Source organism: Apteryx rowi, unplaced genomic scaffold, assembly GCF_003343035.1.
Source record: "Apteryx rowi isolate R43461 unplaced genomic scaffold, aptRow1 scaffold_131, whole genome shotgun sequence".
NCBI lineage: Eukaryota > Metazoa > Chordata > Aves > Apterygiformes > Apterygidae > Apteryx > Apteryx rowi.
Window position 1 is genome coordinate 1,971,925 of NW_020447542.1, and position 22,584 is coordinate 1,994,508.

At 39.3% G+C, this 22,584-nt stretch overlaps 1 protein-coding gene across 6 annotated transcripts in view; it reads right to left on the reverse strand.

Moving 5' to 3' along the window:
• Positions 1-22,502, reverse strand: part of KIF2A (kinesin family member 2A) — a 58,742-nt gene extending 36,240 nt beyond the window's left edge. For 2 of the 6 annotated variants that reach the window (XM_026056423.1, XM_026056425.1), the window contains exons 1-3: positions 22,344-22,502; positions 10,278-10,322; positions 79-173 (exon numbers count right to left, since the gene is read on the reverse strand). In XM_026056423.1, the coding sequence (XP_025912208.1) occupies positions 79-173; positions 10,278-10,322; positions 22,344-22,407 (204 nt within the window). In that variant the 5' untranslated portion in view covers positions 22,408-22,502. Of the gene's footprint in view, positions 1-78; positions 174-9,827; positions 9,843-10,178; positions 10,240-10,277; positions 10,323-22,343 lie in introns of those variants that run through there. The other 4 variants (XM_026056426.1, XM_026056424.1, XM_026056427.1 and 1 more) reach the window with 3 other exon arrangements.
• Positions 22,503-22,584: the final 82 nt, after the last annotated feature.

The window sequence follows — 22,584 nt, forward strand, 5'->3', positions numbered from 1 at the left end:
GCTTTCAGTGCAAATTCCAAAGCAGTATGCAGTTTTCTCTTAAAAAAAAAAAAAAAGTTCTAAAATAATTAAGTTTACCTCTTTGCCTTTAGTGTCTCCATTTTCAATCCATTCAACAGTCACACTTTCATTATCTTCATTTAGAGATGTTACCATAGCTTGGTGAATTCGACCTAGAAAGTAAATGCAAATAATCATTTATTAATATGTGGAAAAGTTTCCCAGAAATTATTTTAATCCCTGTACAAGGAAACAAAGAGAGAAGCAGAAAGGAGGGTTAAAAAAAAAAAAAAAAGGATAAATAAAAGATGATCCCTGACCACATACTGCAAATTGGCTCAAATCTGATCCACTAAGGGAGGTTCTAATAAGGCAGCGTACAAATGAAAAATTGAAGAAACAGAAAACTGAGTGGTAAGCAAGCAGAATACCATGTGAAAAACACACAATTTAACCCCTCTTTTCTTTGAGAAGTTTTGATAACAATTCCAGCACCATGAATCTCTTATGGGAGGGAAGGCTTACTGTGGTGCACTACACAAAGGGGTTTTTCTTCCTCCCTTCACAGGCTGCTACAACATTAAATATTCCGACACAGGAGCAAAGCGCCTTGAAATTGCATTCTGATATCCATTTCTGATGAACACTCAAACAATTGATCATTCAACTAAAATCAAATTCCCTGCATCAACAGTTCAGATCATCATTTTAGAAACAACTGTTAACACTTTCTGTAGGGAGAAAGATTTTTCATCTTAAATACATAGTGCATCACAAATTCTTTTAATATCATCTGTCACGCTTTATCGTATTTCCTACACATGGTAGTAAGGAGCAATTGTAATAACAGATCAGCCATGCACTGACACAAAAGGATCCAGATCCAAGTGTCACGTTGATTTCACATCTATGCTTTGCCCTAAGAGCACCAAGAATGGGGTTTCTAATGAGTACAAGTCCAGTAAAACCACTCCTCTAAAACTCTCCTTTAATGAGCCATAACACAAACATGCAATCCCTTACTCTATATTATATTTGTGAGGGAAACTTAGACAGTGCAGTAAAAAGGAATCCTAAATCATGTTTTATTTATATTAACTCCCCAAAGGGGGGAAAAAAAAATCCTATAAACTCAGCATACAAAATGCTTACTCTTAAAGTTGTAAAGAAGTTCTTCATTACAACTGTAGTTAATCCGTGCATGAACTCCCTCAAAAATCACACCATTTTTATTTGTTTATAGCTTACAGCCAACCCACAACCCTACCTGCACTGCAGATATCTCTAACAGGCCAGCCAGAGCCCAGTAGAGCTCCCTCGGGCACAAGCCTACACACCTGTACAGCTTCCAGACAAGGTACYGGGGGACAGGAGCAACCTGGTCGTTCTACAGCAGCAGAACGTGCCGGTCACCTCTGCCCCAGCACTCAGGCACATCAATCCACTCCTGCCACAGCTTACTTGCCCATCACACTTCAGTGATTATTTCAGAGATCAAACTTCAGCATCAACCTTAACTGAAATCCCACATAATCTTGCTTTACAACACATGCAGCACATGTTTATATATTTAATATTTCATTTTATTCTAAAGGCTACTTAATCATTCATTCCCAGTTAAGTTTAAGTAAAAAAAGAGGCTGCAAGTCTCATAGAAGGTAACAGTAAATCTATGTACTCCAGTATAAAATTCAGGAGAAAGAATAACTAAAACTCAGTCAAAACGCAGCAAACACAGGGGCTWACATAGCAGCTAGCTCCCCTGGGCAGCAGTGCTTTCATATGTACAATACTTACCTTACTGTGAACATAACCTTACATAACCATTTGTAACCTCTGGACTTGTTCCTGCCCAAAGTATAGCGCTAAGGTTCAATCCCCTGTTGAAGAACGTTAAGTAGTTCTCTACAAAAACAAACAAACAAAAACCAAGAACTCCTCCCTCTTTTCCCGGACTTGATTCCTCTTCTCTAGCATTTGCTAGTTTTTATTCCTCTAACCTGTATTTTTTCTGAACAAATCCCTCCATTCCTGTTTCCTTAGTATCATGCTCTTTCAAGTCCCAGGCTCTCCACTTCCTTACATTCCCCCTGCATATGCTGCAATGAAAGTCTGGAGTCCTTCACTTTTTCTGATACCCACAGGACCAATTTGCATTGATATCAGTTGTTGCTTAAGCTGTTAAGACAGGGTGAGTAAATAATAACAAACACCCTACCACTATTTACACTGGGCTCACTACATACATAACAGCCAACACGCATGAAGGTCATAGTTTTCACCTTCCTGAACGTGCATCGACATGTATTCAGAAAAAGCAAGCGACTATCAGCAGTGAAACTGGTGCAGTGGGGCATCCCCCAGCTGGAACTCAAAGAGCAGCAGCAAGTGCACAGAAGATGCACGGGCAGGAGTAACAGCCATGCCCTCCCCTAGGTGCACAGATTTCCCTCCAGTTTCCTCACCCAAACAACATTGCACAATCGCACATCCTGCCCTCAGGGTCATGGCCTAATTCTGCTGGTGACGATGCTAAGGCAGGCTCGCTGGGCATGGCCTTCCTGCACTTCATTTCTATGGACAAGCACCTCCATAAAAGTTTTCTTTGTGCAAGATCTTCAAAACACCCTTCCATTAACCTTTCTTTAGGTAATAACTCTAGTGGCCCAATTTTGTACAAAACCACTGTTCTAAAAATTTTTAATTAGCTATCTGGTTTATTAGCAAAGTAACAATAGAAGCCACATCTTTCCTGTAGCGATGCCGTTTTTGCCATGTCTACAAACAGCATTCTGGATCTACAAGGGCATTAAACCTTTTCAACATTGTAGGAACTGGAAGACTCATCAAGCTTATATTGGTATAATCTTCTGCTACTATTTAAGGCTTGGCCAGCTGTCAACCTGTAATCAAGAGAAAACTGATACATGAAAAATATAAGTTTGGAGAAACATATTCTATACAAAAAAATTATTATAATCTTTATAAAATCTGGTAACATGCTAAATTTTGAAGGAAAACCACTATTAAAAGTTGAAAGCTGAGACACTGTCCGTCACCGAGCCACCAAACAAGGCATATTACCTGCTCCTGTGCTCTGTATTACTTTTTGACACAGAAGAAATAACACTTTAAAATTTAAGGCTTAAATCTTTGCCATAACAAGTGAAAGGAGATCAAAGCAGGCTGATGAATAAATAAAAAATATTGAATCCTCTCACAAACACAGTAAGCCAACATCCCTTAACAAAAGACTGACAACCAGTCTTCCATCTCTATGCCAATCCTCATCTGCTCTCTGGCCAAGAAAGTCAGGATTGCGTAAACAACATTAACAAAAATAAAAGTTATGTCTAACTTCCAAATATTCTCAGTTTAAATGGAAAATGTATACTATAATGTTTAAACTGGCAATATGCCTACACAATTTGTTCCTCAAAATTCTTAACGTGTTACTAAAAGTTTTCATGTTATTGAACTGCCAGAGAGCAAATTTACATCTTTACAATTGCCTCTTGCTCTCTGCAAACAGTATTCCATTATATTTTTCTAGTACACAGCTGAATACAGCAGCTGTGAAATTCAGGAATGCCAGCAACCAATTAGGCTGGCATAAACCTCGTCTAGCATATAAAGCAAGACCAAGCTGCAAATGCTAAAGCATAAAAGCCAAACGAATCTGCAGAGAGTGGTTGGAGGCAACGTCCTTGATTCCTAATGCATTTTCTAAAGTATGAAAACCTGAAATGTAAACATGTTCACGAATGTGCATTATGACAAAATAAAAAAGGGACAAGCGAAAAGATAAAAGACTATCTTCGCACACATGTCAAAAACAAAAGAAGAAAGTACAGCCATAGTGCTAATACATTGATTCTTTACTCAGAGTTTCTTCAACTTCCAGTTCCTCTCCTCACATTAGAATTCACATCACAGGCAAAACTTTTTCTGGGAAGTAGTTACACTGCTATAGATCCCAAACTAATTGAGAAGTTATTTGAAAAGGCTATTATTTTTATAAATAAATTCTTCTGTACAGTGCATGGCACCTGGCTTATCTCCTACGAACTACAGCATGCAGAAAACATTGCTGCAAATACGACAGTAAGACAACGCAAATATATTTGATGGTGCCACATTACAGTTACCCTGGCTTTGAGTCACAATTCTTAAACACACATACCTATGATATTCTCACTCTTATCAATACAAGTGAAGAACATAACTCTCCATTCCCTCTCTTCCTAGCCATCTTACGAAGATTTGAAAACCAGAAGTAGAGAAAACAAGTATAAATATCTGCAGAAACATCAGAAGGATCACCTCTGTTGTTAGAGCTTCTAGTCTAGCTATTGGTGCAGAAAAAGGTTTAGGAAGAAGCAGCAAAAGCAAATAACCACAGCTAAACCCAACATTTTAACTAACTCTCAAATTAGTCAGAAATGCTAAGCAATAGCAACACCAAGCTGTATTTTGATCCTTACCTCTAAGTGAAATGAACATTTTCTGCCTGCAAAACTTCTTGAAACTACCACAATTTTGAAGGAGCAATCAATTACAGGACTAAAACCATAGGCTTTTCATCTTTCTAATACTTTTCAGTAACTTAAGTTATCAGTGTTAAAGATGGGTTGGTGTTACAATCTGGGCTAAAGCATTTGCTGGCATGTGACTCGAGCAACTTTTCATGCTCTCAAGTGACTCAAGAAGTAAGGCTGGAAAAAGGACCACAGCCTTCCCCAACCTTCCAGATAGAGTATGCGGGCCTAAAGAGACACTGTATTTGCACTTTTTACACAGATATTTTATGAAGTCTTAGAAACATTTTTGAGTCAATAATTCCAACTTTACACACAAGTTCTTGATCAGACTATAGAAAGGAAAGTTTCCTAATTTCCACTCTGACCATCTCCTTCCCCAAAATGGTAGCAGGACTCAGAATAGCATGTTAATAACATCACACAGTTGTTTAAGTCTTTACAGCTCAAAACCAGCCAACTGTATTAATAGGATCAGGTTATGGCAATGTTAATGAACACAACTTTCAGGAAAGAAAATGCACAGCTTGTTCCATCCTCTGTCCTTGCTCAGAGAGTGGTCCAGTGAGTCTAGCATTTAGCCTTTGTAAGTGCATCAATATTAGGTGCTTCACAGATGAATTCAAAAACAAAGCACAACTGAGCATCTGCTACAGAGCCTTACTGAGGATGATCACTGCAACAGGAGCTACCCATTCCTTAAAGGATTATAGTGGCCAGTTGTGAAATAGCCAAGATTCTCTTAAACCACATTTGTGAGGGACTAACACCAATGTTACCTCATAAAGGGACTTCTGGGCATGCTGTACCCTCACCCGCTGCCGCCTGATACTCACCAATTAAAATTGTGAAGAACAAATTTTTCTTCACTTTCTTAAAAAAAAAAAAATACAAACCACAAGTTATGCACAAAAAAATATGTTTAATAGAGAAAGAGATCAGCTGCAAATCAGGAACTCCAAAATGAGTGTATACCAGAATTACAGTGGTCCAGAAAATGCTCTTCTGTGCTATAGGCTCTAATTTAAATAATGATTCTGACAGAAGAATTTTCCTGCTCTTACAGAACTGGGGAAAGGGGGGGGACACTAATTCTTCACCCCCCAAATGATGATTATAGCAGAATTCCAGGAAAAAATCCCAAAGGAGAAAGAGAATTCCCATCTAGGTCTCTCCAGTAATGTTAACTGTGCCATTGTTCTTATTCACGTGATCAACATTTGTCATGTTGCTCCCTGTACTGTATATACAGCCCTTCTGTTAATCTTCAAGGAAGAACTGGTAGTTATTATTGACAGATGTTTCTTTTTCCACAGCACTAAACATGCTTGATTTTATTTTGTTTCAAAGTTTCATTTATCCACAAACAAGTAGCCCTGGTATAATGAACTGCCTGAGACTTTTCAGTTATGACAATCTACCTTTACCATCCTTGCATCTACCACAGCTGTTTTAGTTTTGTTTTACCCATCACAGAGTTTTTTATTTTTGCCATGCAACCTGCTTTCTTCATTATGCTGGCTGTTACCATAGTTTCAGTGTTATCAGACTAGCAAATGGGTCACTAACATATTTCTTAAATATTAAAAAGTAGTACCATCCATTTCATTTTTAATTAAAGATGCATTTTAATATTTTTGTGAATGATTGCTACCAAATCATTTTGTTTCAGTTTTTAAATTCTACAGAAACATCTGAGTCAAGTGACAAGCACACTCCAACTGCATTTTATGAGCTCTGTAAACCTTCGCAACATAACAGATAGGGACTTTGAGAACAGAAGCTAGTATCTAGCCAAATCAAGTTTCTCATATCTGCTTGGATATTTAAGTTTTGAAATAAAATACAGTTTAACCTACTCTTTCCCCACATCTTGAAAGCTACCAAATTGAGGAGAAACTCCCCATACAAGATATGCACCCAATTTCTGTGCAAAACCAATCAAATGTAGTGCTTTAGAAAAACAAAGTTCACAGCTCTTACTGCCAATCCATTAACAAATGGAGAGAAAAAAAAAAAACACACATACCATTCAACTGTCCTATTTAGCTTCAAAATACAGAGTGCTTTTAATGTCCTTCACACAGCAAACAACATGCAAGTAACTTTTTGGTCCTCGTTGCATTCAACAGCAACGAAAAACCCCCAAACATTAAAATATAATTCTACTTGTTCAGTCCAACTTCTTAATTGTCTGTAGTGGTACACCTTCTCTAAATATGTTACCTTGAGCTGTATCTCAGGGCTGAYGTCACAATTTTGACTCCAGTTCATGTTTTTTGTTTTTTCTGCCAATCTTCCATTTTCCAAGTTGGTCTATAAATTTCCCTTTACATTCAGAATACAAGTTTCTTGTGGCTTCTCCAGTAAGAGGAACTTCAGTCTTTACTTCCTTTCAGAGCAGGTCTGGTTGCTTTTGGGAGTGGGGGCTAATGCTCTTTTAGCACATTTCAAGACGCATTATTTCTCATTAGTGAGCTCCTCTGACAGTATCTTCCCTTCATTTATTTACTTTCAGAAGATGTAATTGACACTGAAATCTATGGAAATCACCCCACTGGCTTCACAAGTAAACGGAAAGTGAAACTCATAGCTCTAATATCTGGAAGCTACAGGTACACACTGCTTCTCTAGGTGTCAGAATGTGATAGGAGACTTGTTTCTAAAGCAGCTCAATTCATAAATAAACATCACGTCACACAGGCTAAGAGGTGCACTGAGCAGCAAGTTCTCTCAGCTGTACCACACATGGCATCCTATTGTTTTTAAGAGCAGACAAGTTCTCCACATATAACTTAGCCGTAGAAAATGAGATTGGGAAGAAACTACCTGTCCAATCATATCTAATACATACTATCATAAGTCATATAACTCCTTTAATAAACTGAACACATTTAACCTTTATAGTATCAAGTTGTCTGCCTCTGCTATTCATCCCAGAAAGTTGCACTAGCACCTCACTCTCAACAGGCTCAAACAAAGATTCTTCTCCTGTCATTTACTGTTTATGATCTCCCAAATTACAGCAGAAGCACATGATCATTTACTTTGTGCTGTTACATTTTATCCCAACTGTTTTATTCTGTATTTCCTATTCTTCCTGCATGATATAATTCTCCATAGAGATGATAACTCCCACTCTCACAGGGTAATCGAGTTTCCCCAGAACAATGTTACTATTTGTGTTATGACCAGTAATGAATAATTATAATGATTAAAAAATACATCCAACCAGTCCCAAAACTGATCCCAAAGGGAATACTACTAAGGAGAACTACAAGTACACTATCATCACCTGTCTATGCTTTATAGCTCTCTTATTAAATTTCATCTTAACCATTTTTCATGTTGTATGAAACAATTTACTGAAATCCAGAGAAACTTATGACTGACCTTCAATAGTGGGTTGATACTGGTAATGCTACGCAAAGCCTCTCACATACTGACACAGCCCCACAGAGCCTCCAAGTTGAAGTCATGTCACACTGTAGAGTTACAGGACTCAGGACTACATTTAACCTGTTTATCTCTAAGATTGCTAGAAACACCTCAGCAACAGGCAACTACCCTCCACTGTTTGTTAATACTTCTACAGTTGAAGCACTATTAGTTCCTAGAGTGCTGCTATTAGATTTGCACTTTTTTTTCCTGTTTAGTTTAGAGCAAAATTAAGGAGGGTAAGCTTAAAACACCTCTGAAACTGATGTTAATGTGATGGTTTATTGCTCCATGACATAAAATTCTTTTATTCAGTTAGGCTGGTTTTGTCATTGCTGTTGTACTGGAAGGATCTTTCTTTTTGGGGAGAGGGGAGGCAAGTTCTATGAGAATCTATCACTTTGCTGTTGCTGAAACTACAGCAATGGCACAGCCTAGGAACATCCTTCTCATTCTCCAGCAGCAGCCATTACTAGATTGAAATAAAAAAATCCAAGTCGTGGAGACCATCTCTGTGCTTTCTTTTCAGACCACACCAGGGACAGAACTCCTAGGACAACTGGTAAAGATTGGGCCACATCCACAACCCCCAGGACACCACCTTGCACCACTGCTCACAACTACACCAGTTAGGGCTTAGCACAAATCCCTCAGCTTTGTCTACATTAGCAAGCAGTGTACTGCAMMAGGAGCAGATCTACAAAGCAAAACAGTTGGTGCTGTTTTCATTCATACTCTGTGTGTTTTGGAGGGGACTGGGAGGTTACTTCAGACTAGTTCATCTGGTGCCCCAGACTGAACACCCATTAGCTGCTGAAGTGCGTTACGTCCGTTTCTGGAGTGCGTCTTCCAGCTAAATTTCATCCAAAAGGAATTTAGTATGCTCCAAGGCCACTTTCAAAGTGAACTAAAGCACAGTGCAAGTAAGTACGGGACAATCCAAAGATACACGTCCAAAGTGCATTCTTGATCTGAACTGAAATGCTTGTATATGTGTGCCCCTATGGTCCTAAGGAGCACCCCTATAGCCCTGAGACCTACCTCTTAATTTTTTATGGTATTTCACTTTGACCTATCCAAAATAGTGAAAAAGCTGCATTACAGCCTGCCACTGTGACACTATGAGAGCATGGAACAGGAGCACGTGCTGGATACACCRGGCTGTGCGAGGGAACTTGTAAGTGCAATGCCCGCCACAATGCAGCAGCACTGTCCTGGGCAGTGATAGCCAAAATGACATCGTTCAGGCCTATTCTCACCACCCAGGCAACCATGCTTGGGTTTTCTATAGAAGGTAGCCATCTGATCCACTCCACATGGGAGCCTGGAAGTGAACTAGCATGTGTGCAGTGAGAATGATCATGATACCAGGACTCTAGACTAAAATAAGGAGCAAGATAAATTTACAGTGCATACACAGCCATAACACTCAGTAGCTGTGAAACATCTTAATCCTCTCTGCAAGATTTTATGCAAACAAGCATAAAAGGAGGGGACTGGGAAAGCAGAACAGTGTTTTCTTTTGTGATAGAGACCTTCCAAAACATCAGCTCAAAACTTAAATGTTAGTTCCAGCCAGATACTCAATTACACTGAATTATACTAGGTTTGGGGTCTCATCCTTCAGCAAGACAGCCTTTCAGGTAGTAAGATGCCATGCCAATTGTGAGGAACTTCAAAAGCACCTCTCAAAAATGAGTGAGTAGACAAAAAGGTGGCAGAAGAGCTTCAATGTAGACAGAACAAAGACAGGGCACTCAGAGAAAAATACTCTGATTTATGTGTACAAAATGCTGAAACTGAAACTAGCAGTTACAACTCAAAAAAGAGATCCTTAAAGTTGTCACTTACCGTTCTCTAAAATCATTGCCTCAATATGCAGCTGCAACAAAAAAAGAGCCAGTAAAATGTTGGCCATCATCAGGAAGCTAGAGAACTGAGTGTCACTTTGAAATTACATAAAGCTTTAGTGCACCCACATCTTAAGTACAGTGTGTAGCTCTAGTCTTCATACCTTAAAAAAGATGCAGCAGAACTAGAGAAGGTAAAGAGAATTGCAACTAAGATGACCAAGAGGATGAAGCAGGCAGAGATTAAGAATGCTGAGATTTCTCACTTTCAGGGAGAAGGCTGAAGGTGGATTTGGTTGAGCTTTACAAAATCATAACGGAAAGGATGAGTGGAAACTGTTATTCACCAAACCTTGTAACACTGGAACGAGGAGCACTCTCTTAAAGGAGATCAGTTTCAAGCAGACAGAAGAGGCAATGTACTTTTCTATACAGCAAGCAGTGAACTTACAGATCTTGCTTCCACAGGAGATTCTGGAGGTAGAGAGTGTTGGTTCTGAAAGGTATTCAATAAATTCACAGACAACAGGTTCATAGGCAGAGTCATATCTCTAACATCCCTACTAAAATTCTGGATATTAGGGGAACACAAAGGCATCAGACTGCAGACAGTGGCAAGGCCTGCTGGCTTTCACTAAATAGCATTTCCTACTGCCACTGGGCTAGATGAACCAGCAGTTTGAAGGGCCACTAGGGCATTTCTTAAGTTCTTAAGGGTAGTGTTTCACTTAGTTTAAGGAGGGGGAGAAACCTTCAAAAATGCAGAAGCACTTCATACATGATTAAAAAAAAAAAAAAAACATACTGTCCTACTCCAATAAAAAACTTCTACAGACAGAAGAAAACAAAGGTTTCATTGACTTTTTGTAGAACAATCTTCATTTTGTCACAGATCCAGAAGGCAATCTCCTTTCCAAAGTGTAAAAGCAGCACAAAACAAAACAACCCCCTGCCTTTTTCAATATTCACACAAAGTTTTCCAGTACCCATAGGCCATTTTCATGGCTCATCTGAACTCCCCCTTGCAGTTCTGAGGTCTGAGGAAGATTAAACAACCAGTTGTTAACTTTATTTAGATGAGAACAAAATATTAATGTATGACATAATAGTATTTTCTGTCATCTATCACGTTTTCCATTTACTGCAGCAGCATAAGTGATGCTTTTCATTCAACTGCTGGTAATGATATTCACATCTTTCCTGTGGGCTGACAACTTGTAAACAAGTTGTAGRAATAGTTCAATGTCATCTCTTTTTTTTTTAATTTATTAAAACTGAATATAATTTGAAATCTTCTTGCACATTTAGCCAGCAGTTCCTTGGAGTCCTTTTGAATAATTTTGCAGGTAGCTTCTTTGAAACCTTTTAAAATTGCTTCTGAAAGTACAGCTCCTCTCTAGAATCAATTGTTATATATTTTTACAGATCAAAATCCTCTGTATTCAGTATAAATTTCAACACAGTTACGGTATGTAGGAGCAAAGGTAGATTCAGTCAAGTATTTCTTTCAAACAGCATTGGAGTTTCCTGTTGTAGAAAAGCTAAAAAATTATTCTACAACCACTATTTAAGATTGTGGTGGATTCAAATGGTGTGGTGAATACCTCTGCCAAAAGATTAAGATGACTTGGCCAGTTTTCCCCCTCCCTTCCCCCTCTCTTGTTTTGTCTGTTCCTTGAATAAATGGCAGAGACCTCCTTTTCATGATTTTCTCTGCTTTTTTGGAATCTGACAGTAGCAGCCTAGAAACAATACCTTCTTACATCACATAGAAAATTTCTACAAGCACCTTTAATAGATGTTTTTGACTGGTACCATTTGCCATTTATGATTCACTCTGTCAAACAGAACTTTTTTTTTTATATTTCCCTTACTTTACTAAGAATATTTACCATTACTTAATTTATTATAGAACTGTCARCTGTTGTTCCTGATTAAAATTAAGCCAGAAGTTTTCAGTTCTGTAAAAGCTTAAAGCTTGTATTTTTGCCTTATCTTAACAAGGTTCTAGAAGTCCAAGCTCAAAACAATAAGTAAACTTTGAATGACATTTAAATTTGTCTCTATTTTTTGATGAAAGCTTGTTGTAACTTAAAAAAAAAAAAAAAAAAAAAAACAGTGATTTATATTCACCCCTTTCATCACCACCTGAATTCCTATCCCATTAAATTGTCAAAAGGAACAGGGAAGCTCAATTCATAAATACAACATAGAAGAACATGCAAACATAACCTGAAATTGAATCAGGAACTCGGAGTATTCCAAAATCTAGAGTGTGCACGTGCTTTTCAAACCGAATTCATTTCCACTGCTCTTTGGCTAGAGCCAAAGAGGAAGCATTGAGCTTTACCACTGGTAAATTATGCGTGTCTAGCAAACACTTCTGTAAATCAGTACAAAATACATCTCAAACTCCTTACATAGTTCATCCTCAAAAGGAAATTACCCCATTTTAGTGATTGTTAGATGTGCAACAAGTGGACAAAAAATCTCAGGTCCAAACTCTGCAAGGGCACAGATACACTACATATGATACTTTGCTTCTAAACAGAAAGCTTTAAACAAAGCTCGCGCTCTCCCTCCCCCCACTCACATACGCATTTGGTATGTTCTTCCATTGAAGACAACTCTTTGCATATTAGTCTGTAAGTAACAGAAAACACTGAAAATACCCACACTTCTGAAATCTAGGATTAGACAGACCTTTCACTGACTGATGGGAGCCATGATAAACTTAAACTTGCACTTTACCGCAAAACTTCAAGGGAATTACTGAGAAAGCAAAAGCAAAATAACATTTCACATACATGGAAAGCATGATCATCCACCGATAAAAATGCAATGAAGTCAAAATTTTGTTGTTATGTGTGGGTTAACTGAAGTCATTTTAATTATTGCTTGCTTTAAATTTTACAGAGTTCTGAGATTATCAGTGTTGTGGGTAATACAGAAGCAGCAAGGAATACAGAAGACTTTTCAAGTTTGCAGTCAACAGCTTACACCTCACGCAACCAGGACTGCTACTAAGTAAAAACAATAAGCTATACTTATTGTAAAGCATTAAGCAAAGCAGCATTATTTGATTAAACCAGAACAAACCCCCCTGCTATCACATTCAAGCCTTTAAGTAGCAAAATCACTAATTCTTCTTTTTCAAGAGTCAAATAYAAGATCAGACTCAGTGTTGCTGAACAGGACTCCATTCAAAAAACAGCTCAAAAAACTGTGATGAAGTGGCTTAATCACTAAATCTAACTAAATCTCATTTTTTAAAATGTCATTTAAATTTCTGGTTAGAAGAACAATTATCTTCAAGAACCTCTATTTACTCCTTTAAACCAACCAATTCTAAAATTAACTTGGGTTCCTAGCAACATTAAAGAGAAACTGAATTTAAACTGTAATAGTAGACTAATCAAAAGTCTTCTAGGTATATTCTGCTCATATAGATGACTCACTGCACTACAGACATTCAAAAAAAATTAAGCACAGGTCTAATAAATTCCTTCAATTTTCCAGGAAAGATAATTCTAATGTAATTTTTCACACAGCTTTATCACCTTTTGTCTAACCAATATAAAATTCAGTTTTAAGTATTTAGCAATAACTGAATTTGAAGGCATCAAAAGTAACTCTACAGAACACTCCTCTACACAGAAATGGCAACACAATCTATGTAACACCCACCCAGAGAACTATCTACGGCTACTTTGTTTTCTATGGGTGATGAACAGGTCGCAGAGAAGAGTAAAAAAATACAAGAATATCTAGCCCAGTATTCAGCCTCCAACACTGGTTCCACTTTAGAAAATAATTTAACATGATAGATGTACTCCACCCATCTTCCAGTAAATCAATGGTTTATGGATTGATTAAACTGACCTGTTTTTCATGATATTTGCTGGGTATATGAGCAAAATGCATTTCCAGGATGTCAGATATAGTCAGTACTGTCTCATAACCGTATACTTATTACAGATTTCAAAGCATCCCTTTACAGAGGTCAAAGCTGTAGGGAAAGCATGTCACCCATCTGTCTATCTCTAGATTGGGAACAATATAGCCAGCTACAGGCATTTTAATTCTTAGACTGAAAACAAAAAATAGCACCGAAACAGTGAAATAACAACAATGCCTGTTTTAAGGAAGGGAATGAGGGCAGAAAAAGAAACAGCACATGCTTATGTACGCACACTATAAGAATAGGCTCACAGATATAACTAATAGCAGCTTAAGACAATCTACATCTGGATTACCACAGTTTGAGTTCTCTACCCTCCCTCCCTCTTTTCTCATAGTCCTGTTTTTTTCAGATCAATCATCTCCCTGAACCAACTTATAACATATTTAAGCAAAAACTAATGCTGATGCAGCAGAAAGCCAAAAGCAGCCCAGATTTAACACAGCTTCAACAGCTGTGGAATCACACCAATAGTCAAGCTGAACTGTAGCTAACTTAATTATGATGCCTGTCTAAAAATCTTAAAAAGTATAGAAAAGCTCTGCCAAAACCCAGAAAAAAAATTGATCCAAACAACATAGCTAGGAAAATATGTTTGAGTGTCTAAGTTCAGTGCAGTATTGAGAACAATTTATATAAAACCCCAATGACAAGTCACAATAAAATATACTGAAGGTTTGGAAAATACAATAGCAACTAAGTCTAAAAAATAACATTAGAAGGAGCTGTAATGTAGGTAAGTATTCTCTTATGAAAAGAGGCAACTAGTAAAACTGGAAAAAGATATATAAGTTTTCAAGCAAAAAGAATTGCTCATATACCTGAATGCTTGCTCATATTCTTGAAATAGGTGAACTGACATCAAAAAAGTATCGCAGCTCAGTAAAAACCTTCTACCCTAGCAACATCCAAACATACCTGCTGAAAGCATCGATGCTTCCCAATAACTCTAACTATGCTACAGAAGCATTATGAGAAATTAATTATTAAAAGCAAATGTCTTCTTAAAAACTCTTTACTTATAAATCACAAACACCATCATGCTTGACCATAAATTTTGTTTACTACACATTTCCCATGAGTGCTGAGGGAGCTGGCGGATGTCATTGCTAAGCCACTCTCAATCATCTTTGAAAGGACACGGAAAACAGGAGAGGTGCCTGAGAACTGGAAGAAAGCCAATGTCACCCCAGTCTTCAAAAAGAGCAAGAAAGAGAACCAGAGAACTACAGGCCAGTCAGCCTCACCTCCATCCCTGGGAAGGTGATGGAGCAGCTCATTCTGGAGGCCATCTCCAAGCATGTGGAAGAAAAGAAGGTGATCAGGAGTAGTCAGCACGGTTTCACCAAGGGGAAATCATGCTTAACCAACCTGATAGCCTTCCACAATGGGAAGGCTAGCTGGGTAGATGAGGGGAGAGCAGTGGATGTTGTCTACCTAGACTTCAGCAAGGCTTTTGACACTGTCTCCCATAACATCCTCATAGGCAAGCTCAGGAAGTGTGGGTTAGATGAGTGGACAGTGAGGTGGATTGAGAACTGGCTGAATGGCAGAGCTCAGAGGGTTGTGATCAGYGGCACMGAGCCTAGTTGGAGGCCTGTAGATAGCAGTGTCCCCCAGGGGTCAGTACTGGGTCCAGTCTTGTTCAACTTCTTCATCAATGACCTGGATGAAGGGACAGAGTGCACCCTCAGCAAGTTTGCTGACTATACAAAACCGGGAGGAGGGGCTGATACACCAGAGGGCTGTGCTGCCATTCAGAGGGAACTCGACAGGCTGGAGAGGTGGGCGGAGAGGAACCTCATGAAGTTCAACAGAGGGAAGTGCAGGGTCCTGCACCTGGGGAGGAATAACCCCATGCACCAGTACAGGTTGGGGGTTGACCTGCTGGAAAGCAGCTCTGCGGAGAAGGACCTGGGAGTGCTGGTGGACAHCAAGTTAASCATGAGGCAGCAATGTGCCCTTGTGGCCAAGAAGGCCAATGGTATCCTGGGGTGCATCAGGAAGAGTGTTGCCAGCAGGTCAAGGGAGGTGGTTCTCCCCCTCTACTCAGCCCTGGTGAGGCCAAATCTGGAGTACTGCGTCCAGTTCTGGGCTCCCCAGTACAAGAGGGATGTGGCACTACTGGAGCAAGTCCAGTGAACGGCTACAAAGATGATTAGGGGACTGCAGCATCTCTCTTACGAGAAAAGACTGAGAAAGCTGGGCCTGTTTAGCCTGGTGAAGAGAAGGCTGAGAGGAGATCTTATTAACGTGTACAAGTATCTGAAGGGAGGGTGTCAAGAAGAAGGAGCCAGACTCTTTTCAGTGATGCCCAGCGACAGGATGTGAGGCAATGGGCACAAACTGAAACACAGGAAGTTCCATCTGAACATAAGGAAAAACTTTTTCACTGTGAGGGTGACAGAGCACTGGAACAGGTTGCCCAGAGAGGCTGTAGAGTCTCCTTCCTTGGAGATATTCAAAAGCTGTCTGGACGTCACCCTAGGCAACACGCTCTAGGTGACCCTGCTTGAGCAGGGGGGTTGGACTAGATCTCCAGAGGTCCCTTCTAACCTCAACCATTTTGTGATTCTCAATACTGGACAAAGTTAAGACTGCTTGGGAGTCCTAACTATGAACTTCCGTATCTTACTTTGTTTGCATTACTTCAGAAATTTCACTTAACTTAAAAGTTAACTTAAACCTTTAATTTATCRAAAGCCATTGATTCTTTTCCTCTATAGAAACTATATTTTAGTGTTTACAGTGGGCAGACCACATCATTCTCTTCCTGATCTCAAGATTCCATCAATACAGTATGGTGAGGATGAAAAGATAAGTTAATAACAATAAGAGAGAAAAAAAGTTAAAAAGAAAACCACGTTTTATGATACCAACAATAAATGTTGACAAAGACAGAATTTAAATATAACAGCAAGGAACTGAATTTACTCCATTCTGTTACCTACATCTCAAACACAGAAATCACAATAGCACATTTCACAGGTCAATTCAACAAAAATGTTACAGATTTTGTGCCACCCAGGAAAGGAGCTGATGATCTGGCAAACACTTCATACCGTTCACTCATTTCTCCATGTTGTGCCTCAGTAAGTGAACAAAGCGAACAAAGACTCAAAAGTGACAAGACAAGTGAACAAGAACTCAAAAGACTAATTCATCTTCTAGGGCAAATAAAAAGAGATACTTCTGGGATGACACTACTTTCTACTCAGGCATGACCTCTTCCCAACTATTTATCATCTCTTCCCACCTCAACAATACTGCAGCAGCACGGCAAAGTCTTCAGTTCATAAAGCTATAAGAAGAAAACACTGCTTTAAGTGTGCCCAGGTAACAGGCCACTATAGAGAGTGATTGAAAGAGCAGTAACTTTACCTGGCAAGCATAAATAAAGGATAGATTCTCCCACAACATAATGAGGGGGGAAAAACATGCAATACAAGTTGTGTAATCCTAGTAGCCATATACAGCTTTAAAGACATTACTGCTAGCAATTCTATATTAAATATGCTCATGGAACTACCAAAGATGAGAAGATTCTCTAAAGATTAGGATTTCAACTCTTGTCATTGAAGAGCTATTTATACAAAATACAGAAGACATGCACAAAAATCTGAAAACCTGCAAGTTAAAGTGAAAATCAACTTGCTGAATAACAAAAAGTTGAATGCTCAAAATGTGATTTAAAAAAGCCAAAGCAAGTTTAATACACCCTCTTGGTTAATACTCCTGCAGGTATAAGCCCCAAAAACTTTGGATATAAAAATACGAGAACTTATCAGCCTAGATGTTGGACCCATCAGCTCAACTGACAAAAACAGACTTAAAGCTCTGTGTGTGATCTAGGCACTATGGAAGGACAAAGACACATTGTGTCAGTATGGCTTACATAGGGATTAGGTAATTGAGTCAAATGACTTAAATGTGGTAACAAAAAAGTCTTAATCACACGGAAAGAATAGATATATATCACCAAAGGAAAAAGTAAAAGCACATTACCATTTAAAACTACCCTCGATAGCTTTTAAAATAGGGCAACTACCCAAAACTGAACAGAATTTTTATAGTATCATTATACCTTCTACCTTGCTATAAAATCGTTGTTGTTATTGGGAGTTGTACATAAAAATCAAGATTATCATACAGGATTACACAAAAGACAGAGGATAGTATGGACCTTTCAACATTGAGAAACATCAATTTTGTAGAAGTCAGGCTTTAAAAAAAATATATTAGAGCCCTCTCTGTTATAAAATTCAGTCTTGTCAGTGTTTGAAAGCTAAACAGTTACTATGATGTTTTGGAAAACATAAGGATAGAAGAATTGCCAATAGCTTCTGGGACTAGACAGATTATCTTTGACTGTGACCATTTCTCATTGCTTCAGAGACAAATGAAGAAAATACTTAAGTAGGCAATTATAGAATAACACAGCTACAGGGAAGATTTATTCCTAACTCACATAAACTAGAGGTTACTTAAACTACAGACCAGTAGGGACAGCGACTACCTTTTAAAACTGCCACTTTTGTAACTGTTACTGTAACACTGGATATTCCTACCATCCATATCAGCATCCTTTTTTTTAATCCCGCTAGGCTTCTGGCCTCAATATCCTCTGGTAAAAAGATCTATGTGATAACTTAAATTGATAAAAGAGAATAAACAAGGAAAAGTTTTCTCACTGACTGTGCTTCTATTCTTGTATTGGGGGAAAAAAATGGAGACAAACTCATGATCTTTCTTTTCTACACCATGTGTTAGCTAATTTCTATAAAATCACCATTTTTCCTTTCCTGGAAGTTCTATCAAATCTTCAGTCACTCTTCCCAATTACAAGAATACCCCTCTCTTCATTTCTGTTGCATTATTTCTGACATAGTGAGACCAGAACTGTACCGCACTTTCCAAATGAACAAACATATAATTAATTTCTGTTTCTAGGTAGTATTTCAGATTTGCAAAGACAGAGAGAATAGGAACAGCCCGAGGATGAAATGGCTGGAGCACAATTGGACTTAAAAACTTAAAGAAAAATACCAATCAGCCTACTAAAGGTCTGCAGGGCATAAGACGGAGTTATCCTACTTCAGCTAAAGACTGCATTTACAGAAAAAAAAAGTGAGTTGCCCTTTCTCCAAAATAGTTGTATAGGTCTTTTTCATCATTAAATAGATAATGCATGAGAAGTGGAGAGAACATTAATATGGGCCATGCATATCCTGTTCATACAGGTATAAGTTCAGAAGTAAAGCAGTAGACAATTATTATTTGAATAAATGGAATTAATCAACAAACAAATGATTATATTTAGATCTCAGAAAGCAGTATCTTCTGGACAGGAGGAAACTTCATTTCAGCTGGTCTCATAGGTACTTTCCAGCCACCATTTCATCCCCTAAGCTTCCATGGGATAAGGCACATTTTTTAAGACTGGTAATGCAATCCATTATTAACAATTCACAAACTAAACTGAATGAGTTCCTTTCTCTTTCCAAGTTAGACTGCAAAGGCATATTTCAAGCAACATTCGTAAATTGTCTTGAAATAAGGAGTAAATTTCCGTATCAGAAATGATTATAAAAAGCCAAACTAGCTGATCACATAGTATGCTCTTACTTTACATGAACATAACTAGCTATTCCATGTAATTATAACTGGAAATATTACCTGTAACTCTAGACAACATTTATACCAATGTTTACACACTGAGAAAAAACAGACAACCAGCAAGCAGCTCTGCAGCATCAGTCCTTGGAAATGTTGACTTTTATCCAAATACTGGTTTTCATGTGTTTTTGGCCATGAGTTCTAATAACGCATTTCATTTGTACAATATCTGTTTTCTACTCAGTCCAATAAAAAATCTCTCATGGAACCCTTAAACTTAATTAGAACTTGTCAAAATGACAGAACATGTAACTTTCCTTTCCAGAATGTTCTGGTCTCATTCTCGCATTTATTGTGTTTTATATGTCTTTGTAATCTGCTGTAATGAACAAGTATGAATTGATGTTTTACATGGTGCTTCATGTTTTACAAAAAATACTGTTCTCTCTGATTCTTTAAATAAAAAGAAGAATTAAGAGTTTTCTGGAATTAATAAAGCTCTGTGTTCAGAAAAGTATTTAACATAACTGGAGAACAGACGGGAAAAATGCTTACTTTTTCAAATTACCCCATAAACAAAATAAAATTTTATTCTCCTCTAGATTCAGCAAATAGATAGATAATGGAATTTTAAAGAATTAGTTTTAAAAAAGGACTTCCTACAGAGAAAGCAACATGTGAACAAAAGCCCAGGCCAACATACTGCTTTCTCCAAAAGTTTCTTAAATGATTTTAGTGGTGCTTTCAACTTGGGGTAGCTGGTATGATACCTAGCCCTGATTCTACCTAGGTACAGTTCTGAGTTGAGCAGATCTGGGCAGCTCACTGTTACTGAAAGAGGAAGATCATTCTTCTCACCTCCACTTCAACCCAGCCATGGATTTCTGACAATCTGTGGTATTTTGGGGTTCACAGACCCCTCTGTGAGTCAGACTGGATGGGGGAGAGAGTTTGTAGGAAAAACACAGCTGACAGGCATAGGCAGCAAAACCTCCCCTGTTTAGAAGATCAGGTTGGTAGCCTATCTTCTGAAAGACAATGCAATCTAAATTCAACCTAGTGCTGACCATCCTTCTATCTCTTTCTCAAAGTGCTCCCTTCATTTACCTAGGAGAGTTTCTCTCACAGTTTAGTAGGAGAAGAATCACAGAACACTGCCATAGGCTGAGCCATAATGCATCATCTCCTCCACCAGTCCCAATGAAAAACAGGGAAATATCACAATAACCAGAACCCAGTAATTCTAGTATGACATTTCAGTGTGGTTGCTCACACGAGGACCAAGCTAATGCAAATGCTCAAAACCTATAGCCTGAGCAACTGTGAAGATATGTATATTACTGATGTGCAGTATACTTAATGTGCTATATCACATATGTAAGTGATATAGCAAAATATGTAAATCATTCACAGTAATAAAAATAAGTATCATTATGTTCAAGACTTACTGTTCTCACTTCTGATATTACAAGTAGAATTCTGCAGAAAGGAAAAAAGGAAGCAAAGTATTCTCATGCATTATTTTATGAAGACAAACAAAACATACAGTAACTTTTATTGGAAGTTCACCAAAGCTTCAGGAAAACAGTTTTACAAGTTGCTATGATGAGGCTTTCTGAAACCTCAGAAAAAGATCTGTAGGAGTTAGGCAAATAACTGCTAAACCTATCAGATTCTTCACGTGACACACAAGCCATTATGCACAAATTGAGGGATTAGGTATAATATCGTGTCCAGCTAATACTGAGTATTAGATTTTTATTGTACGGTTGAACTGCAGTATGGAACATGAGGAAGACAAGCTGCATAAAGATTTGCTGCCTATCTCCTGCCTCATGCCAAAGCCATGCTGTCTTCAGTACCTTAGATCTCCAGGTTTTTCTTCCTATAAAAACATTTGATTATTCTTTAGCAAGCTCCTAAACACTAGAGAAAAAAACGACTTTCCAGAAAACACCAACATAACCCCACCCAGTTTGGTAGGTTTCACAGATCTCATACAGGCCAAGAACAGATGACATATTCTCCCTCAAATTAAAGAGCTGAAGTCACAAGTGACCTGCCATTGATTCAGCCATTGAACTTCTCATTTCAGTTCTCTCCACCCAGACAAATACGACTAGTTAGTACCCTAAATCTGACATACACACACTTCCTTTATTCACATATATTTCTAGATGGCACCATACATGCTCCTGCCAGGAGATGCTGGGCAGGGTGAGAAACACTGGCTCCCCAACAAGGGGGTCTCATTGTAGAAATAACAAGTCACGGGCAGAAAAAACAAGTGCTCTTTTCATACTTTAATCATGAAAAACAGCTGAAATAATAACATTAAGCTTTTTGTCAAATGATGGGAGTGTCCAAAAGCATTTCTGTCAGTGCATAGTGTTGTGTCATTTGTTCATAGCACAGCTTGTATGCCGGAGCAAACAAGAAGTTATTCCTTAACACTAAGGCCTTTCCCCTCTCCATCACCTAATCCCCTCCCCTCAAGCCCTCCCACCCTCCTGCCAAAGCCCCCCCAGTCTCTCCTCCCCACCCAGGCCCCTTCCCCCCAAATCACCTCATCACCCCCATCCCGATCCACCCCACACATCTCATTACCCACCTCAGACTTCTCCCATTTCCCCTCCCCCACGAGCCCATCCCATCCCTTTTTCCCTCTCCCCTCAGCCATCCCCTCCCCTCATCCATCTCGCCCTTTTCCCCCACATTTCAGCCCACCCCCAACCCCGAGCGCCCCGCGCAACCGCCCTCAGCCGCCAAGCCCGAGCGCTCCCCTGACAACCGCAGCGCGCGCCAGGCCCGGCCACTCCCCGGGCCCCGCGCACACAATGGGCCCCGCGCGCAGCCCCCTCCCCCCGCGCCTCTCCCGAGGCGGCGCAGGCGGCGCCCGGCCGGGGGCTGCGGCCGCGCCGCCGCCCCTTCCCCACTGACCATCGCTGCGCTTGATCTCCACGTAGATCCCTATCTGGATCTTGCCGAAGTTGGCCGCTGCCATCGCTTCATGGGGCAGCCGGGGAGATCCGAGGCGCTGCCGGCCGGGCGCACAGGGGGCGGGGAGGGCACACACGGCAGCGGCGGCGGCGGCACCGACCGCGGCGACTCTGGGAGGGCGGGCGGGAGGGAGGGAGGGAGGAGGGAGAGAGGGAGGGACGGGGGAGAGGGAGGAGGGGGG